The sequence below is a fragment of the Dromaius novaehollandiae genome, chromosome 4 (genome assembly GCF_036370855.1).
Source record: "Dromaius novaehollandiae isolate bDroNov1 chromosome 4, bDroNov1.hap1, whole genome shotgun sequence".
Classification (NCBI taxonomy): domain Eukaryota; kingdom Metazoa; phylum Chordata; class Aves; order Casuariiformes; family Dromaiidae; genus Dromaius; species Dromaius novaehollandiae.
This window is the reverse complement of record NC_088101.1, coordinates 76286785-76301402: the sequence shown is the minus strand read 5'-3', so window position 1 is coordinate 76301402 and position 14618 is coordinate 76286785. Positions and strand designations below refer to the sequence as shown.

General features: G+C 37.8%; 1 protein-coding gene across 3 annotated transcripts in view; it reads right to left on the bottom strand.

Annotated features, from left to right (window-relative positions):
• Positions 1-503: 503 nt before the first annotated feature.
• Positions 504-14618, bottom strand: part of SH3TC1 (SH3 domain and tetratricopeptide repeats 1) — a 33287-nt gene continuing 19172 nt past the window's right edge. For 2 of the 3 annotated variants that reach the window (XM_026122063.2, XM_026122064.2), the window contains 9 exons: positions 14393-14520; positions 12177-12218; positions 8588-10276; positions 7723-7903; positions 5261-5411; positions 3082-3204; positions 2632-2782; positions 1529-1725; positions 504-1296 (listed from right to left, as the gene is read on the bottom strand). In XM_026122063.2, coding sequence (XP_025977848.2) covers positions 1042-1296; positions 1529-1725; positions 2632-2782; positions 3082-3204; positions 5261-5411; positions 7723-7903; positions 8588-10276; positions 12177-12218; positions 14393-14520 — 2917 coding nt within the window. In that variant the 3' untranslated portion in view covers positions 504-1041. Of the gene's footprint in view, positions 1297-1528; positions 1726-2631; positions 2783-3081; positions 3205-5260; positions 5412-7722; positions 7904-8587; positions 10277-12176; positions 12219-14392; positions 14521-14618 lie in introns of those variants that run through there. The other variant, XR_010389139.1, reaches the window with a different exon arrangement.

Here is a 14618-nt window from a genome sequence, read left to right as displayed (position 1 = left end):
CCCATCCCATGTAAAGGCCTTTAAAAATACAATAAACAGTTTACAGAGTTGTTACAGAGAATGCAAAGGCATTACTTCAAAATTTATCTGAATGTTTAATTGCAAATTTATCAGACTTTAAACATACACATTCCTTCTCAAAATATACAGCATGATCTACTATATCATTTCTACCATGGCTTTGCTATGAAAAATCTTTGAAGGCACAGACATTTAGAGCTATCAAAAGTAACAATACAGAATTTTTGCAACTGGAGTAAATACATTTTTCTGGACATAAGTAAGGCTGTAGTAGGCACTGTAATGAGTCACTGCAAACAATACTGACAGTTCTGAAAATTGTCAATCAAAAAAAATCATTGTCTTTGAACAGAGGAAAAATGGCTTTACATTATCACTGAAATCCACAAGACTACAATTTACATTTTACTAGAGTCCTCTTTTCTGAAAACAATTAGTTGTCACAGCATGCACTTAAGTGTTTTCATGAATACAAAGGTAACTCTTAATTAGAGTTTAAGAGTTCTGCAGTAGGTGTGTTTGAGGGGAAATGAGGAGCAATGCCTGGAGAATTGGATTGAACATATTCCCAAATACCCTAACATGCTTGTGCAAGTATTTCTACAACATTGAGTAAATACAATAGAGCTAGGTCATTCAAAGAAAGCCACAGCTTTCCATGGAGTGTTATTTCTCTGCAATGCTTTATTAAATATATTTCATTGCATATATGCATTGGTCATTTCCTGATATCCAGCTATGCAGAAACAGTAAAGAAAAATGTAATATTAAGAAAAAGATAAAGGCTTTTGGGTTTTGGTTTTAGTTCATAGCTGATCCTCAAATACAAGCACAAGACTGTACATCTCAGACAATGAAATGCAGTCCACTGTTGTTACAGGTAATCGGTAAAATCAAATTAATTAAAAGAGTCTGGGATGCTAAGCTCCCACTTAAAACATATGTGGTATGAGACACTGAATGCATTCTGCATGCTCCAGCAAAGCCAGTGCAGTATTTCTATAGCTAATTCCATTGTTGTTAGGATGCATTTTTCAAAGATGCTCTTGAATTCTTATAACACCTATCAGGAGCTAGGTTTATTCTCCTAACATTCAGCTCGGTTGCAAAGGTCCTTGCCTTCTGATAGAAGAAGAGAGACATTTCACGATCCACAAGGAAATTATGGTAGATTACTGCAAGTCTTGTATAAATCTTCAGCTGAGCTTTTTTATTGCCCAAGTCCATGGCAGCAGCCAGTGCCAAATGATAATAGCCTGCTGCATCAAAAGGATCCTGAAATAAGAGACACAAAGATAGCACCCTCCATAGTACAACTGGTGTAAGAGAACATCCAAGATCAGTTTATTATATATCCAACCAGAAGAATACAGATTCTGAGCCTGTTAGTTTTCCCAATTTATTATTACATTTAAATGCATAAAAACAAAATGAGGTAAAAACTTAATGTTATGAAGCATTTCAATGTAATGATTTTCCTCAGTAGTTCTTTTAGTATTTTTTTTACCTTTAGGTCATAGAATATGATGTCTCCTAAGATCAAGTACACCTTGACATAATACAGTGTTTCCTCCTCAAACTCCAAAGGAGAGGAACAGAGGGACAAGGCTTTCAAGTAAAAGTGTTCAGCAAGCTCACAGTGACCCAAATGGTGATGGATGGTAGCCAGTCGATGGTAGGCTATTCGTTCATTTAGCTGATTTCCTAATGAGAGAATACATAAATCAAGATAAAGCCAAAGAGACAGTAAGTAGTCGGATTTTCTGAAATGAGTCTTTGTTATTTTTTGTTTTATTTCTATATGATATTTGTTCATCTTTTAGTGAATAAATCTAAATTTCCCCAAGAAATACATGGCCAAAACTTACTGCCTTTTATTTTTTAAGAAAATCCTACAGAACTGCTGAATTTCTCACTGTAATATTTGATTGTCTTTGGGATTTACTTACGAAATAACTGCTTTCATACCTCTCATATATAGCTATACACACCCTGCACACGCTCACAAGGAATATAAATAGATTACTTTGGAAGTATAGTAGATAATGGGATTAAAAACATGTTCCAATACAAGCTTTCTATCAAAAAATCGTATGACAAATCAGACTGATCAAAATGACCTGTCTGCACATGGGTGGAGAGGGAAGAGTTCTTAATCAGTTCGTAGCTCTCAAAAATTCAAGAAAACAGTGACCTTGAAAACTAGCCCTATTATTTTCAACCAGTTTTTGTAGCTCTGTTCACCACTAAGGCTATGAGCAAATCTAAAAGCAGCACATTACCCGCAAAAGCCTCTAGGACCAATATTATTCATCAATACTACAACCTAGGTGTAAAAAGCAGACTGATTAATGCATTCTATTTAGACTTGGTAGAGCAGAGTATTAAACCTGGGATTCCAAAGGTTTTCCATATGAGCTTAGAGTTAGAATAGGCAGCAATAAAGCTGTTCATTCTTGAACAGAAGCCAAAAAAGCAAGGATGGCAATATTGATAAAATCCTGGCAAGATATCTCACTGAATTCAGAGGAAGAAAACATTTTCTTTTTTGAATTCTGCCTTATATTGGAGATACCAGTCATATTCAGCTGTAATTGAAACTGGTCTTACCTAAATTCACACTGAGTATAAGGGATAATCTTGCATATTCCAGGCTTTCCTCATAAGCCTTCAGATTCACAAGCAGTTCCGCCAGCTTGTTGCATAATCGGAGTTCAGCATTTTTGTTACCAGTCTCAACAGCAAGTGGAAGAGCCCTGTCCTGAAACGCACAAGGAAAGCTTGGGCACTTCTCAATCCCAAGATGTTCACTGACAGACCATTTTTATGATGTAAAGCAATTCCTGGTTTTGTTTTTCTCTTTGCATGTAACACAGATCTTACAGCCAGAGGAGGGCTTGAAATAGGCCAAATCTATTAACAGTGACACAAATTACTCAGCTACAATAGGTTATGAACTGCTTGGTGAGTGGATCATCTTTTGGTTTAGCATTTGTAGAACACCTAGTGCAATGGGCCCAAGGCACAACTGCCAATGCAATAGAAACACAGAACACAAACCCTGTAGAAAGTTACTGCTTTCTCCTTTTCCCAAGTACCATTGAAAAATATGTCTCCAGCAGCTTCAAACAATTCCATTCCTAAATTTGAATTTCCTATGTGAAGAGCAGCATCCTGAGCAACCTGAAAAGAAAACAGGGCAGGGGAAAGAAAACCTTGGTTACTTCTTAATAAGGTAGTAATACTAGCAACTAGGAAAAAAAAATCTTGTTAAGCCCTCTCTTCTCATTATAACACAGGAGAGGCCATGTTATCTTTGATCAGACCACAGCTGCCTTAATTGGTATCCTCTTTTTGAGCAGGCCAGTGGCAGATAATTAAGGAGGAGCATAAGGACCAGGGCACATACAGAGTTACGATATCCTGGTTTGAGGCAGTAGTCTGCTACCATCTTTGCAGGCACATAGCACTCTTCAGAAACAATAGAGCATTTGATAGCTGCAACACATTAAATTTGAATTAAAAAAATGATAACTACAAGTTTGACATACCCAATCGTGCAGATTTAAAAGCCTATGAAGTGAATTCTGTAAGAGAATGTAGCTCTAGCTCCTCTCTGTTGCTCTTCTGAAATAATTTTATGCCATGTTAGCAGAAAGGTCTTCGCATAAAGAAGCATGCATCCTCCAAAGCAAATGAATGATAGCAGGATAGTCAGTTATTGATAGGATAAGCAGTAATGGGAAAGCAGACTTGCACATGAAGCAAGATATCCCTGCTGTCTCAGAATGTTTAACTCAATAAGTGAATCTTGCTTTGGTTTTATAATCTCTGGTTTTCAAACTGCATTCAATTAATACAAGTCCAGCTCTCTACTTAAGCTCAAAGACTTTGATCCTTTTCAGACTTAAGGAATGCAAGGACTCTGTTGCATCACATTTTCAGAAGTTGTGCTTTACACAGAAGTTGAGATGTGATGACTTGCACAAATTATTGGCAGAGTGGTTAACCTTTTAGTGGACAGATTTCTATATTAAGACTTTCCTCATGGAGAGGCACCGACTCCCTGCTCTAAATACCAATGTCCATACACACAGTGTGAAACACACACACGTCCCTGACCCATTTCTCCTCTTGAAAACACAGCAGATATAAAATCATGCCTCAGGCTGATTTGGCTTGTGCAATACCATTTGGATGACTGCCTTGGCTATCAGCTAGAGTCTTTTAGTAGAAGAGGAGAAAGAAATAGCAGGCTTTGGTACAGTCCCTTCCCATAAATGTGTTTGGTCAGTGTTCCTGGCATGTATTCAAAGATCTAACTTAATTCAGAGAAATATTCATTAGAAGTAGACCCACAAGGAATCTCAATACACTTTAAATATGAGCTTGTTCCCTATGTTTTTCTGCTTCTTTGAGTTTTTCAAATATCTTAACAGTGGAAATCAGATAATTTTATATAGAAATCATATTTTGGTACTACTCATACACCAAGTGTCAGATCTTCCTATGTCTTGTTCGGTATACATCCTATAATACAAGACTGCACTAGTCCCAAACACCTTACCACAGGAGAGAAGTATTTTTATCCCCTTTACAATTCCCAAATACTTAAGTAACTGGCCAGAAACTATTTAGGCTATTGGGAGAGTCAGAACTGGGTTGCAGTTCATCTGTAGGGAAGACTCAGTTTGATCCAGTTTCAGCAGTCACAAGGGCTAGATCCAAGTTTCAGTCTCACTGTTGCAAAGGTGGCAGCAGCCCCCGAGGGGCTCCGTGCCATGCTGTGTCCAGCCACAGAAGGAAAGCTTTAGATGCTTGGGAAACGCTTCCTAAAAAAAGTCATTCTCTGTTTTCCTAAGGACCTGGCCCACAAGCCAGCATGCTAAGGTGATCGTTATCTGTTACCCACCAGCATGTAGCACGCACACACAATCTGATTTCTGTGGCGCTGTAGAGATGATAGATAACAATGTGATAAGATGAAGGAACAGAATGCTTAGAACTGACAACAGAGCAGGCACTAAAGGTCACTCGACTCTGAGAGGATAATTTGGGGGAATAACATCATTAAAAATGGAGCACAACAGGAAAATGCTTAGACTTCCAGCTATTAACCATTGCATAAATGACATTACTGTATGTTCAGGATATCAAATAGCAAAATCTCTGGGATCATGACATTACTTACTCTTTTACCATGCCACCTGCACCACAACCTTAAGTGTGTAAAACATACCTGAATGTAAAGATCCACAAGCTCATTCTGTCTAAGAATGTAATAGATCTTTCCTGCCCGTAGCCAAGCATATGCTTCTCTCTCTTTTTTCTGAAGATCTATAAATATTCCAAGGCTTCTTTTGGTATATTCCAGAGCTGATCTGTAAGCCCTGCAACAGGGGAAAACTGCTAATCACAAAGTGACTCTTCAGAATTGGGAATGTTTATCTTTGTAATGAGAGAAATGCTTCATGTAAAAAAATGTAAAAGGCAGTCTCAGTTTCTTCTATTCATTGCACAATTACAACTTCAGATGTATTCCATTAGAAACTAACAACTCAGTCTTTTTGTTCAGTATGTGTTTTCTGTTAGATTATCATGATACATTATTTCAGAACAGTTTATTTTAGATGTGTCGTCCTTCCCCTACCTCAGGCTAGGGACAGATAGAAGTGTTTCATCATCTCTAGCTTTTTTTTATCATTTATGGCATTTTCCTACATGTTTCATAGAAAGGAATCATATCTGTAAATAAATTATTTTAAATATCACGTAGGCTTCTGATTTGAGCACAGTTCAGACTAGCCGACACTTGTATAAAATCTTGCAAGAAAAAAGATCAGTTCTAGAAGCACCTAAATTATAAGATGAGGTGGCACAGTTGCCACTGAGGAAGTGTAAGGGCACGATGCTCTCTGAAGAGTGGCCATACTTTTCATCAGAAAAACCTGTCTGATTCATTGAGCTTATGGCGCTTTATACCAAACATAGAAGCCCCAGACTTTTTTTATTAAATCCTTTTCAATCTGTCATGTCGTAGAGTCCCATCACGTGAAGAACTGCACAGTTACAGCGAATCCTTAAATAGTGTACCTTTAGAACAACCTATTCAGACCTCCAAAAAGATGCTAAACAAATCAAAGAGTAATATGCACCTCGGTATTTCACACTATCAGGATTTCTGTTCTGTCTCAGCAAGGTCTTGTCTCTGAGGGGGAAAAATGATTTTTACCACTTTCTGATTCTTACAGAAACTGGAAAGACCTGTCACTGTTTATTTTCATAATAGGAAGTAAAGATCCACTGAGTATTTCACAGTCTGCTTTAACGGCAAGCTGCTGTCAGAGCAATATGAGGATACAGGAAAGCAGGTAGTTAAAGTAGTCCAACTCAGTCCAGTTAATGAATACCACTTCCATTCTCCTTCAGAGCTTTTGCTTTTACAGCAGAGACAAAAGTACATGTCAATCCATAGCCCAGCACATTAGCTGAGACAGGCCAGGCTGCGGCCCCTGGCATGGCCACAGGCTTGCCAGAGGTGGAGGTGGTAATTTGCACTGGAGATGGTAATTTCCAGGAGAGGAGCTGCAGTGACACAGAGCATGTAACCGTTTTCAGTACTATGTAGTCACACAGATACCCTTGTTACTCAGGGCTGTTAACTCAGAATACAATAATATTACAGGCAGTACTCAGTAGTCTGCTGAAGTTACACAGCCAATGTTACTAGGCAAATTCCATGAGTTACATCCACACAAAGAATCAGGTTATCCAGCTAGTTAAACCCTTCAGCAAATTTCCAACTAGTTTGAAATCTTGACTCCTTCAGCCCATCCAAAGTTTTCACCAACTACATCATTAAACAGCAGCTAGCAAAGCAGAATAAATTAGATGACAGATTAGAAGTCAGACACAGGGACTTCAGCCAATTAAAGTTCTATGCCCTCTCCAAAACTGGAGCTAATCTTTTCCCTTCTTTCTTGAGGCATACTTGAGAATATCTTATTCCAAAATAAATGGCTCCCTAAAGTAAGATATAATGAAAAAAAAGATTCAGACAAAGCAGAAAAAAAAATCAAAAAATCTAAAAAAGGAATCTTTAAAAAATTCTTCAGAAAACCTTCAGAATTCCCAGCACCTGTTAAATTAGTATAAATTGATTTGTATGGTCTTTTCCTTAAACAGAAGCAAAAAATGGGCATTCTGAAAATAAGAGCAGGATAGAAATTGCCAGAGACTGACACTGCAATTTTACAGATAAGTTTTTGTCAGAATGTCCATAAATGCAAAACCTATCCTCAAAATGAAACAGTCAATTTGATGTCCGACATTTTGGAATATTCCATTCACTTTTTGATGGAAAAACTGTCATATAAAAGCTACTATCACAAACAAGTCATCTGCCAGCGATAATCTTAGAGATGTAGCACACATGAAGAGTTGCTTAATATATGCATATTTACATACATTTTAAAAATAATTTGGCTTATGAAGTGGCGCTAATGCTTTTTGAACATCTTGTCCCTCAAGAGATGACAATTACTTAGAAGTCTCCAGTATCAATGGACCCTTCGATACCAATAAAGTGTATTGGCAGAGGGTGAAAAATTGAGTTACGTTCAGCTGCTGCAAAAATTGAGGTCCTCTAGCATGACAGAAATGTTACAATCAAAATAAAAGCAGTCATTGAGTATGTCTCACCTTTCTGTTCCTAGAGACAGATAGAGCTGACTAATGGTTTCCAAAATTTGTCCCTCCAGAACTTTGTTGGACATCTTTCTAGCTAAAGATAGTTGATATTCATTGTAGATGACGCACTGAGCCTCATTGGGAATAACTGTACTGTAGAATTGACACAGCAGCTTAATAGCTTGAAGTTGACCTAAGAAAACAGGTTTGAAATACTAATATGAAACTATTTTAAAAAGGAAAGTTAAAATAGTTTTAAAATAATTCATTCCCACTGTTTCACAAATTCAGAACAGTCAATCATAACATACAGTCAGATCTAAAAATCACAATAAACAGATCCACTACCAGTTTCTTCAACACGAAGAAAATTAACAAAGGCTAGAGGCTACTTCAAATGATGTCCAAAATAAAGTATGGTAAAAAAAGTCACTCTACCTGTATAAACTGCATGAATTATGGTAGCTAATAATAATAATAAATAAAAAATGTTCTTCTAAATACCACCATCTTACCAAAAGGTAATCCAGATTATTGCATTTAAACTTGTGGCTGGCGCTGTTTGTACTACTAGTAGTGTCATGACTATTATATTGAATGTGGAAATTTCTAAGCTTTTTACAAATCATTAAGCTACATTTTTCCTTAACACTCCATTTTCTCCATCACTTTCGACAAACCTAAAGAGCACTAGAAGAGTAAAAAAATATATATATCTTTTATTTCTCCACTATTATGGGCAGAACAAAGATTTCAATCACTTCAGTAGCTGTCACAAACAATATTTTGTGTTCAGTTAAGTAACAATGATAATATACCCCAAACATTCCCAGACAGGGTACACTTTATAACTTAGAGAGAGAAAATATGTACTTACTTTCCAAATGACTTGTCTCCATTGCAACTAAAAGCGCCCATTCATAATAAAACCTTCCTTTTTCTCTCTGAGTTCCACTAACATAGTAACATCCCAACTGAAGGAGAACTTGGATAAAATCTCGGCCACAGTCCGTAATTGGAAGTTTGGAGAATAGCTTCACTGCCCTGATATAATAGTGTTCTGCCAGTTTACTGGCTGCTGCATGCAGGCAGAGTGCCCCAAAATTAGCCAGGGCTATAGCTTGGTTATGAATCCTGTTAGTCTCTTCTGAAAGACGCAGTGCTTTGTAGTAGTTCTCAGCAGCTTCTTTTGTATTGTTTGTTCTTTTTAAAGCAATGGCAAGCATATTATAAACAACACCTAGTTGCTGATGATTACTCCATGAAGAATCTACAACAGCATTTAAAACAGCTAATGCCACATCATATTGCCTGTAAAGAATGTGTAACCAAGCAAGTGAAACCAAACGGTTAACAGTTTCCTCTGGCTTAGCAGAAATATCAGAGTCTAGCGCTTTCATCATATAAGCAATAGCTTTTCCGTACTGTTTGTGGTGGCTGTACAGTTCTGCTAAGCCAAGATAGATAGAGCTGCGTAGTCCTTGGTGATCGTTAGTAAATGCAGAGGAGAGTGCTTGCAGGAGGTAAGGTGCAATTTGAGATGGGAGCGTTTGCCTGAGTTTTCTAAGGCCGTAGAGCTTGGGAGCATTTTTGATGACTAAATCAATTCTCTTCAAGGAATCCATTAAGGTACCTGAGCTGTGGGAAGAGGCAACCTTTATGCAACTTAACACAATGTGTGGTAAGCATTTCTCATTGTAGGACTCTGCTAGTTTGAAATAGCAGTTGTTTGTCAAGTTGTTTTGTAAACTCAAGTCATTAAGCAACAGTTGCAACCTTTCCAAGAACGGTAGCACCTCTTCATACTGTTTGTGTTCAGTGTAATGTTTTGCCAATAGAAAGCATGCCCTTGCCTCCGCATGCTTGCTCTGGCTCAGTATTGCCTTCTTTAGAGCATACTTTAGAATATCTGACTCCAGGTCAGCACTGCAAATGTAGTTGGGGATTCCCATGAGAAGGGATGTAGCCTTGTCAAAAACATGAACACATTTTTCTTTGTTCTTTTGTGTCAAATAGATGACTGTTAGGTTCGTATAAAGAGCAATTATGAGATACAGATCACTAAATCCTCCAGTTATGGCTCCCAAGGCTTCCTCAAAATAAACCCGAGCTTGGGAAAACTTCAGCTTTTTAACACTCAGCCTACCTAAGAGAAAGCATAACCTTGCTAGAGCCCAGGACATGTTCGCTTTCTTTGCTGCTTCTCTTGCTAATCTAAGAAAGTTAACCAGTTCTTCTTCCTCTGAATAACCATAAAACATGTTATTGATAAAGGGATAAGAGAAATCATAGAGATTTTTGAAGTTTCTCTCATAATTTTTTCTGTTTAAGAACAGCAACAGTGACTCAAATACTTCAGGTGCTTGAACATCATCTTGATGTATGTGGAAGAAAAGTTTTTCAGGTTGAGGAAAAATCTCTGTATTTAAAGAGCTAGCAGAATCCTTTCTTTCAGGAGTTGGCCCTCTAGCCCATGTGGCCTCCAAATCCTTGAAGTTTTTCAGGAATTCTTCTATCTTGCCATTCTTGCTAGTGGATATCGTGTTAGAACATGGGCATAGAATTTCTGCAGTTCAATAATAAATGACAGATCACAAATTTCATGTGCATATACTTGCACATATCTTTGATAAACTAACAAAAACATTCATCAACAGAAGATACCGTTAAGAAAACAGTATGTTTAGGAGACAGACCAAAGGTGGGGAAAGGAAGAGATCAAGGCAGATTGAGGAGGAACAAGTGTGGGAAAAGAGAGGAGCGGGGATAACAGGGACTTGTCCCACATAAGCAGGCTGCTGATCAGTACACTTGTCTGGCCAAGCCCTGCACTTCATGACTAACCTGTTCCATCTTAATTAAACTCTATTCCAAAGTACTTTGTGGGAGTGTATATTCTCTGTTCTGTTTGTATACATGGGAGAAACCTGCCATGAATTACAATTCAAGTTAGCTGGTGAGCCGGAGGAGACCAGGATCTGGAAAGACTGAGTCTGAACTAGAGATGAGATAATTGGCAAAAGGTCTGGGCATGGATACTGGATGGCCTTAAGTTTCAAAGGAACAGTGAGTGTGAGCATGCATGTGAGCTAAGCAAGTAAGGGTATGCGTATGTTCTGCTGGAAAACGAGGCCAGATTAGCCAGAGAGGAGAAACAGGATTGGGCCATTTGTGTTGGTAAAGTTCCACGTGGGTTCTACTTGTGCTTATGAGGGTGCCTGTAAAGGCACTGGTCTCCTGTCCACATTGATCTCTATGTGGACAGTCACACCTCTGATGTGTGCATGCACCTGCTGGGGTTTTGTACTCAGGCTCACTACTGCCTGGGCTTGGAAATGGGGCACAGCAGCAGCTCTGCACCTAGTGGACTAGGAAGGGAGGATTCTTGTGTCCCACAGTCCACTAGATTCAGCTGCCCTTACCAGCATACAAGGAATTTTTCACTCAAAACCATCACCAACAAAAAAAGACTGGAATCATTTCACAAGAACCCAAGAATGGCCAGAGTCAGATCCATTTGGCCCTGTATCTTGCATCACCATCCACTACTGAAAGCAGAAGGCATCCTTCTGTACATTCAGAGGGAAATAGCAGGACCATCATTACCTCTGTGTCACCAGCTCACCAGCACTAGGATTTCTTCTTTTAAATTCCAACCTCAATTCTCTGCTGGTACAAACTAACTTTTAGACCTACCAAGTTTGTGGTTATTAGTGAATTCATCTCTCTAAAGTCTCTTAGTACTTACATCATTGAATCTCTTACAGATATAAAAAACAAAAACATTGCATCATTTCTTTAGTCTTCCCACTAGCATTCAGCCCAGGTAATGGGGCCAGGGACTAGGGATGCAGATTGAGACCATAGTCAATAAGGCTTACAGCTGACTGTCAACAGTTTACTGAAGCTGCAGATTTAGAGAGCTCAGTTTCCTTCAAACCCCATTTCTGAAACTTTTCAACAAAACCATAAGTATAAAAATTGGTATTTAGAAAAATGCTAGTACAAGCAAATGACAATGACAGCAGGGCACCTAAATGGCAATGGGAAGTAATTCTTCATCCTCAGAATACTTCCTTTGGGGAACTATATTCATGGGATGAAGTTTTTGTTTTTTGAAGCAAACCAAAAATATGCTGGAATTCAAACTCAGCATTTGCCAGGTGTCCCATATACAATGTTTTGCCTTTTTAAACAGCTGATGGGGAAAGGAGGGGAAGTCATGGCAGTAAAAATAAACTATATGGTTTGCAACTGGATGGCAAGGTCTGAGAAAGGCATCTGATGTCTGAAAATGCACAATGTCTTACAGCAAAACCTAGTGAAAACATAGGGAAGCAAACGATGAGAGAAGAAAGTTAGAATGTGAAAGACATTAAAAATGAGCCAAAAGCTGGGAAAGATACCAAAAAGATCAGAAATCACATTAATTTTATGTAGGATTTGTATGCATATTAAAACATTACCACATTCATGAGTCTTCTGACATTCTAGTTCTTCTAGCTGATCTGTAAAAAAGAAAATAGCCATGTTAATTATGGTATTCAAGTTCTTCCAGTTTTAGATATCCTAAAATCCTATTTTTAGTTTGTTGTGTCAAAAGAATTGCATGTGTTATGGAAATTTAGAAAAAAGGAATTTTCTAAATCTGGCCCAAAGCTAACACAGTAAGAACTTACTCTCCTGCAGATACATGCTTATTATGTACTTAACAGTGTACAGTAGGGTAGGGAGACATCTGCATACGACATTTAGAGTTGAAGTCATCACTGATGAATTACCACAGAACATGTACACTGGCAATTTACAAATGGACAGTATAAATACAAATATCTTCCCTCTAAAATGAGGTATCAAAAACCCCTTAATAGTACAGAAATGAGTTTTAGGGTCCTCAGAAAAAAAATGATTTAGCATTACTTGCATAAAATGTGTCAAGCTTTTGTGACCATTCCAGCAACATGCAGATGAAAAATCCCTGTACATACTTTTTAAAAGGCTCTCACTTCTATTGAAAGTACTATTACAAATGCAGATTTAAGCATTGAACACAGCACATCCATAGAGCATATAAGAATTGTTATTTTATGTAGAAGATATTTCTTAAGGTATTTCAGCTGTCATCCTGCATTTTTAGAATAATGAATATATTCACTGTCTCCCATACCTTAGATGCAATGCATGAAGGAAGTATCTAAAAACAGCAGCTCACAGAACTAGATCTATGTAAGCTGATAGGAAGCTTTTTTACTAGCTATTATGAAGGACCTCTCACTGACTGTTTACCTCTGAATCTCCTTTGTTTAAATGCTTTCTGGAGTTTGCTGAATAAATGCCATAAATGTTTATAATAGTAGTTGTAAATTGATGCTCTGAGTATCTAATTGAAGAAGTGTTCATAAATAGTAATACCTTACATTAGACAGATACAGATGGAAGGAAATGAAAACCTGTGAGGCATTTAATCAGATCACACAAAACACTTGCTCTGGGTAAATCAGGTTATGCTGATCAGTTGAGCAATTTAAGAGAAAGGGTGTTAGAGATATAGCACTGTTAGCTGGGGAAGAGGTGAAAAGAAATTGGTAGCTGCAAAGACCAAGGAAAAAATAAGATGTGGGGCAAATATGCTACAGGCAAAAATAGTATGATTAAGCCGGTGAGTTAGTTTTAGTACCTGAGAGTTTCAAGTTTTGGTTCCCAGGCTTATTGTCTGAGAGGAATATGAGATATGAAATCATTTCACATTGACATGTGCTGCATTTTTCAGCTCAGGTCTGACATGTCCAAGTTACTGTTTGCATGCAGAGTAATTTGCATAATTAATCCAATGCACCTGAGTCAAACCTACAGCACTGGCTGCATGCAGAGTAATTTGCATAATTAATCCAATGCACCTGAGTCAAACCTACAGCACTGGCTCCTTTCAAATTGGATCCTATAGGCACTAAAGGAGATAAAGCTTTGTTAGATACTTGACAAGCACACACATCCTCACAGAACACTTTCCCCCCCACACACACCCCTCTTCACAGAGCAGCTTGTGTTGGGATGAGAAGTTTTCTGCAAGTTCAGTTCAGCAAGAGATTTATCTTAGACTACCTTAGTCTAAAGTCTGTAAAGAGAAAACCCCAGTCTGTTCCAATTAGATTATGTAAAGTGCAAGTGCTTAGAGAAATAATGGCTGTATCAGAGAGGATGTAGCTAGAAGTGCATTATTCCTTTATACCAATAAATATTGCTATTTTTCTATACCCTTTGAAAGTTAAAGCAAGCATGAAGAGGTGTGTGTTTGCTCTAGCAGTCATTATGCCACCTTTCCTAAGAACAATGCAAAGCACAGTATTTGGCTGAACATCCAGTCTCTTGTAACACAGCTCTAACATTTGAAAACTTGAAGATCTGCTCAGCTGAAGAACAATGTTTAATAGCTATACTGTTCAGTTGACTTAAAAATGGACAGAAGATCTGTAAACTCACTGCACAAAAAGATTTTGCATGAGCAGGAAAGCAGCAAAGAATCTAAAGGATTTTAGATGCTGTATCTGTGATCAAATTGAATATCAACATATTTCAAAGTAGCTGTAAGTGCTGGAATCTCATTAAAATGCAAAAAAACCACAATTGTAACAGGTATATGGAAACTGCACATGTATCTTGTGAAGTGAAAGCTCATACTCACCTATTCTATACACAGAGCAAACATCTGTGATGGAGGTTTGTTTCAATAAACATATTACTTCTTCCAAATTTTTTCCTTTTGAAAAAAAGGATAGCTCTTCTGCTTCAAGAAATTCCAGCTCTTGTGGTCTAACAAAGAAAGGAGCAACTCTGAGAACACCTCTGAGAGCCGAATTGGCTTCAGAAGCTCACTGTCATTCAAATTTGTGCTTGTTGCAGAAATTAAT